At 49.5% G+C, this 7,099-nt stretch overlaps 1 protein-coding gene across 1 annotated transcript; it reads right to left on the bottom strand.

Annotated features, from left to right (window-relative positions):
* Positions 1 to 473: 473 nt before the first annotated feature.
* On the bottom strand, positions 474 to 6,081 carry LOC130480677 (oocyte zinc finger protein XlCOF6-like; the record flags this gene model as incomplete). The annotated part of the gene is made up of 7 exons (XM_056853305.1): positions 5,658 to 6,081; positions 5,576 to 5,591; positions 5,204 to 5,318; positions 4,255 to 4,325; positions 3,928 to 4,054; positions 1,682 to 2,347; positions 474 to 1,429 (listed from the first exon to the last, which is right to left on the bottom strand). Coding segments are annotated over exons 1-7 (2,358 nt in total), but the record flags the coding sequence as incomplete, so codon positions are not given.
* Between the last annotated feature and the right edge of the window lie 1,018 nt (positions 6,082 to 7,099).

Genomic DNA, 7,099 nt, shown 5'->3' with positions numbered 1-7,099 from the left:
TGAATAAGATAATACATCACTTCTCAGGAAGTGGTCCTTTCTAAGAGCCTAGTCACATCAACAGCATCGAACCGTTGCAATAGGCTAAATATAAGATGCCTTTATTCAGAGTCGATGGTGTTAAAGCTGCTTTTCATTGCTCAGAGGTGATTACCCATTAACTGGAAATGGTCTCTCATTGTTTTGATGAAATTCTCTTGAAGTAGAGATATGGTTGCTCACAGGTGATGGAGCTAGGGGGGGTGTTATATAAGAGCCCTACTGACATCCTGGCTCTGTGACGGAAATGTGCTCTGCACATGGAAGCCAGATGCGCTCTCTCAAACCTATTCCAAAGATCGGCACATTGTCTCCCAGGTGATCAAGGGGGCGCCTTTCAAGAAAACTGACAGAAGATGGCAGCTCAAATTGGGGTGTCTCAGCGGAGGAGGAAACAGGGGACTTACACTGAGCATTCAAAAACGATTTTCCTCTGTGTGTGTTCTTTGATGCCGTTGAAGAGTGCCACTGCGACTGAATCTCTTTCCACACTCTGAGGATTCAAAAGGTTTCTCCCCTGTGTGTGTTCTTTGATGCCTTTGAAGATGGCCACTCCGACTGAATCTCTGTCCACACTCCGAGCATTCAAAAGGTTTCTCCCCTGTGTGAGTTCTTTGATGCTGCTGAAGAGTGCCTCTGAGACTGAATCTCTTTCCACACTCTGAGCATTCAAAAGGTTTCTCCCCTGTGTGTGTTCTTTGATGCTGTTGAACATTGCGACTCTGACTGAATCTCTGTCCACACTCTGAGCATTCAAAAGGTTTCTCCCCTGTGTGTGTTCTTTGATGCTGCTGAAGAGTGCCTCTGAGACAGAATCTCTTTCCACACTCTGAGCATTCAAAAGGTTTCTCCTTTGTGTGTGTTCTTCGATGCAGTTGAAGAGTGCCACTCCGACTGAATCTCTTTCCACACTCTGAGCATTCAAAAGGTTTCTCCCCTGTGTGCGTTCTTTGATGCCGTTGAAGATTGCCACTCCGACTGAATCTCTTTCCACACTCTGAGCACTCCAAAGTTTTTTCCTCTGTGTGGGTTCTTTGATGCTGCTGAAGAGTGCCTCTGAGACTGAATCCGTTTCCACACACTGAGCATTCAAAATGTTTCTCCTTTGTGTGTGTTCTTCGATGCAGCTGAAGATTGCCACTCTGACTGAATCTCTTTCCACACTCTGAGCATTCAAAAGGTTTCTCCCCTGAGTGCGTTATTTGATGCCGTTGAAGATTGCCACTCCGACTGAATCTCTTTCCACACTCTGAGCATTCAAAAGGTTTCTCCCCTGTGTGGGTTCTTTGATGACTTTGAAGATGGCTACTCCGATTGAATCTCTTTCCACATTCTGAGCATTCAAAAGGTTTCTCCTCTGTGTGGGTTCTTTGATGCTGCTGAAGAGTGCCTCTGAGACTGAATCTCTTTCCACACACTGAGCATTCAAAACGTTTCTCCTTTGAGTGTGTTCTTCGATGCAGTTGAAGAGTGCCACTCTGACTGAATCTCTTTCCACACTCTGAGCATTCAAAAGGTTTCTCCCCTGTGTGCGTCATTTGATGCCTTTGAAGATTGCCACTCCGACTGAATCTCTTTCCACACTCTGAGCATTCAAAAGGTTTCTCCCCTGTGTGGGTTCTTTGATGCCTTTGAAGATCACCACTCTGACTGAATCTCTTTCCACACTCTGAGCATTCAAAACGTTTCTCTCCTGTGTGTACTCTTTGGTGCACAAGAATGTGTGATCTGTATTTGAAGTACTTTCCACACTGAAAGCATTTGTGTGTCCGCATTACAGGACCCTTTGGGAAAAGTGCACTACACTTTCTTCCACAAGAGTTTATCCTTCCACTCTCCATGCAGATAATATGCTTCTCTCCTGAATGAATCCTTCGGTGTTTACAAAGGTCTGATTTCTGTGAGAATATCTTGCCACAATCTGAGCAGCTATGCAGTTTGGCTCCTTTATGTGTTCTTTGATGTCTAAGTAGCTCTGCTCTGCATAGAAAGCTCTTCCCACACTTCAAGCCTTGATGGGTCGTCTTTCCATTGTGCATTTGCAAATGGATAGCATATTGGGCTTGATCTGAGAAGTTTATTCCACACTCCAAGCACTTATATGCTTCCTCCACCCTGTGGATTAGTTCATGGAAATCCAGTCCTTGGTCAGGAATGGGTTGGTCCCTCTTCTTGGCTGTGTGACTTCCTTTCCGCCTCTTAGGTCCGCCTTGATTCCTGAAGTTTCCTTTCCAATCTTTATTCTTCACTTTATCTGGCAATAGCTGATACGGTTCCTTATCACCCTCATCCCATTGATCATCCCCTGCTGGAATGAAGAGAGATCCTGTTAGCACCCACAAAATAAGGTCTGATCATCCACACACAAAACATTTCAGTGGCTTTTCCCTGCTCTACATTGACAGGTACAATAATATGCACTTTACAGGGACATGAAAGTCTTGGTTTGCAGTCTAATGATTTAGTCAGCTCCTCACCTGAGTGAATTCTTTGATGTGAAGAAAGTACTGATTTCCAACGGAAGGTCTCTCCACATTCCTCACAATCATATGGTTTCTCTCCTGAGGGAATTTTCCTCTTGGAAATAAAACTCATGTTTTTACTGAAGCTCTTTTCACCGGCCAAACTTTCATTTTCGTTTTCCCTGGAGCGGATTCTCTGATTAGCACGGAGGCCTTTGTTCCTTCTTGTTTTGGTTGACCTTCCTTCTTGGATTGGGATTTCATGGAAGTTCCCTTTTTGGGATAGAATGGGCTTATCCCTCCTCTTTGCGTGGCTTCCCTCCTGCCTCTGTGGTCCATCTCCATCCTCGAAGTTTCCTTTGGCACCTTGATTCTTGCTTTTTTCCAAAGAGAACCCCTGGAATCCCTCAAGCAGCTCATCTACATTTGCTGTTGGAATAAAGAAAGAGGTCAAGCCAGTACCTACACAAGAAGACAAGCCACCCATCAGTCACTGTTCACTAATGGGTGTGCATTTCCTTTATCAGACCTTTATTTTCTCCCGTGCCAATGATCACCTTCTTTCTCCCCCACCAGAACTGTTGGTCACACCTTATCTCCAGCAAGACCTCCCAGGTCAGCAGTTTTTATATTCTGCCTCCCTTCCCCTCTCCCAACTCCTCATATGTCCTTTTTTCCTAAAGTGGCCAAGAATTGTTCCCCCACTGTTCACATTTGACGTGTCGTGCAGCTGTTTTGATTCTCTGCTATTTATGCTTAAATAGAAGACATATCCTGATTTTCTCTACCTAACGAGTCTCAAAGTGGATTACAATAACTTTCCCTATCTCCCCCACAACCGACACCTTGCGGGGGAGGTGAGGCTTAGAGAGTCCTGAGGGAATAGTGACTGTCTCAAAGTCGCCCACCTGGCTTCATATGGAAGAGTGGGAAATCAAACCTCTCTCTCCAGACTAGAGTCCTCCACCCTTAACCACTACAGCCCACTGGCTCTCCACAAGAAGTTAGAAAGAGACAGAGAGGGAGAGAAAATTATTGCTCTTAGAGTCCACAATCCCAACCAGTGTAAGGGGACGAATCAATTCTAGATCAGAGTGTGTTGTAATGCTTGGCAACTGAGAAATTAGGATGGAGCTTCATGAGGGCCTCTCAGTCCTGCATTGACCTCAGGCCAGGACACCCTCACTGGCTTGAGCAATGGCCACAATACTGGCCTCTGTTGCCCCTGTTGCTACTCGGGTCAAGCTACCCGGTCATGGTGAATATCACTTTCGCTGCCACTCCCCTCCCCCACCTCGAGGCTCCCAAAGGGAATCAAGTAACAGGGCAGGTCTCAAAACAGTGCGTTGCAATTCAAGATGTTGATTCACATATCAGGCCAATGGTAAAATCCCAATGGCAGCAATTTGCACCTTTGGCGCCTTACCCAGAGAGGCCACACTCCCATAGTTCTCCAGCATGACTTCCTTGTAGAGATCTCTTTGGTCTGGATCCAGCAGGGCCCACTCTGCCTCAGTAAAATGCACGGAAACTTCCTCAAAGGAAACTGGAGACTGAAAGAAAAAGGAGATTCCTTATCATAGAGATCATTCCAGGCAGACGTGAAACTGTGGAAGGGGGCATTCTGGGAAGGCATGTGTAAAAGGAGTGGCATTCAGAGCCTCTTGCCTGGGGCCCTTAACCAGAATTGCAGGGGGAAAGCCCCCCGAGAACGGATTTGAGACCAAGGCTGCTCCCCGCTCATCTCCCCTACCTGGACTGGAGGTACAGCAGCAGTTTCCACACCTCTGCAAAGAGAATGGCTGGACACTGTCTCTTCGCTACCTGTGAGGGAGAGAAAAGCGGAAAAAGAGTATTAGCCTTGATATCTTGTTTGGTTTTCTTCTGTGAAGCGTGCTTTATGCCTCCCCATTCTTGGGGTGTGAAACCTTGCCCTATGTACACTAAAAAAAAGGGTTACACTTTGTAGTAACTTGTGGGAGAGGCGGAAGAGAAGCACAAGGTACCCATGAGCCTCGGGGGGGGGGGCTTTAAATGCTGGTGACCCATTTCAGACTTCTGTCATAATTGAAACTTGTCCCATGAACTTTGGAGCTCAGAAACGTGGCAGCATCTCTGCTGGATCAGACCAGAGACCCATGCAGGCTATTCTCCCACCGGCTGGGCCCTCGCACATGCCCTTGAGTCCAGGCTGGTGGGAGAAAAAAAGGGAGGTGAAAAAGAGGGAGATGGGAGAAAAAGAGAGTGGCACCTCGCCAGCACTTCTGTCCAAAACAACCAGACGTGAATCAAGTGCATCTGGAAACCCAGGGTAATGTCAGTGAGTGTCCGGAGCATCTACGGATCCATTAATGTCCCATCCGGGTTTTCAGACAGAGGCAACATCAATGTGACATCACATCTGCCCAAGCCCCCCACAAAGCTGCTGGCATTCCTAGTCCGGCATCCTTTTTCCTGTAGCAGCACGTCAGATTTCCCACGAAGCATGAGCACAAAACACATTATCCCAGTATGACTGGTCACTAGCAACTGGAATTGCCCCCATGAATTTGTCTAATCCCCTTTTAGAGGCGTGATAATTAGCGAACACTGAGGGCCACAAGTTGGGTGAAGAAGCGTTTGGTTTTTTTCCCTGACTAGAACTTTCTACCCATCAAATTAACTGGGTGCCCCAATCCCACCCAGGCACAAGGAGTCCTTACCGCAGGAGAGGGCACCTTGGGCACACTCTTGGGTTCGGGCCGGCTGCCCTTCCTCCGAAGGAGCTCTTTCCATCTCACAGAACTTTGCTTCCATCCTCACGGATGCACCCCAACTCTGAAACAGCAGTGAGGGAGACGGGTAAGAGATGGAATGGAAGGCACCAAGGAACCCACTCCCTTACTCTGCACCTAGGGTTTTCTTCCGACCTTGGGGTATTATGTGGAGGGACAAGAAATTCCCTAGAAGAAGTGGCTGCTGAAGCAGGTTGTTCAACCTCCCATATGGATGATTAACCCTTGGGCAAACATCAGGTATGGATAACGCCATCTATTGTGGATTGAATTTAAATACCTGGACAGAAAAGCCCTCACCTGTTCTGCCAGCTTGGTCAGGATGGGGGCCTTTCCTTGCTCTCTTGCCAGGTCCAGATCCTCCTGGGTCCTGCGCCTCCATTTCTCCTCTGCCTGAGTCAGGAGGAAACCTTCGGCCAGGGCCACCGCCTGGGAACTGGTCTCCGGCCCGCATCCTCTGACCCAGCGCTGCATTTCGTGGGGCAGGATGGTCAGGAACTGCTCCAGGATCACCAGGTCCAGGATCTGCTTCTTGGTGTGTGTCTCTGGCTTCAGCCAGTGGTTGCAAAGCCCATGGAGCTGGCTGCAAACCTCCCGGGGCCCATCGGCCTCACAGTAGCGGAACTGCCAGAAGCGTCGGCAATGTACTTCTGAGTTCAGAGGCTCCTGATCCCAGATTTCTGGCACAGCTCTCTGCCAGGATTCAATGCCACTCCCAGCTTGGACAGGATGGGGGCCTTTCCTTGCTCTCTTGCCAGGTCCAGGTCCTCCTGGGTCCTGCTCCTCCATCTCTTTCCCCTTCTATTGGGTCGGCTCCGACTGTGAACAGATCCCTTTAGTCACTTGGCTGTGAAGAGAGGATTCTCCCTGCTGGATGGGCAGGATGGGGTGGGGGGAGGGAAGGACAGATAGCAACTGTGGTAGAAGGAAAACAAAAGGGAAGGGAGATACACTGGGTCACCCCAAACCTGCTATCAAATCAAATATTAAGTCCGTACCCCCAGAGTAAAAAAAACAAAAACAACCCATGGATGCACGGCTTTGTGGCGCTGCCACCATGCAAAAACACAGAGTTCCGAACGACGGATCTTCATGGGCGCTCATTATTTTTTCATTGAACCCCTCCAGGTTGACAATCAACTTACGTGTCACGTCCACAACCACCAGTTAGGAGCGAAAGCTAAGCGGTCTGGCTCAAGGGGTCAGGTGGGAGACGCCAACCCTGCACACAGAAAGCTGGAACGGCAAGGAGAAAGTTTGTTTCAGTTCCTGTAGCTTATTCTCCAGTTTTATTTCCGTAACCGATAAGAATGGGTGTGTGTGTGTGTTTTTAATGGCATTTGTCATATTTAATAAACGACCCTGAATCTCCGCTCGGGGCTTCTGCCCTCCGGGACCAACCGGGGTGTTGGGTCCTCTGCAGACTCGCCCCCCCCCCCCCCGTGTCTGAACAGAGCCTCCTTTCCCAACACGTGAGATGCCCGGAGTCACTTATTCCTCCCCCCACCCCCACCCCGGCCCCCAGATCCCTTTTTCCTGAAACAGCTCCTGGCCTTGGGGGGAACCTGCCCTGGGGGGTGGGCGTGGGGGGGGTGGGACTCCAAACACTCCCCCCTCCCGCAACCCAGCCCCCTCCTCACCCTGCTTTTCCTTGACTCGACCCCCCCCACGGACTCACAACCCCCCCCACAAAAAGACCCCCCAGGCTCCTTCCCCCCCCACCATCCCTGCAAGGCTGGATCACTCCCAAAGGCCTCCGCAGTGCAGGGGAGGGGGGGCTGCATCGCCCTCCCCTCCCCCCCCCTCCTTATGCAGAGGGGGGGG

The sequence above is a fragment of the Euleptes europaea genome, chromosome 1 (assembly GCF_029931775.1).
Source record: "Euleptes europaea isolate rEulEur1 chromosome 1, rEulEur1.hap1, whole genome shotgun sequence".
NCBI classification, from domain to species: domain Eukaryota; kingdom Metazoa; phylum Chordata; class Lepidosauria; order Squamata; family Sphaerodactylidae; genus Euleptes; species Euleptes europaea.
Note: the sequence above shows the minus strand (reverse complement) of the source record. Positions and strands in the feature narration are given on the sequence as shown.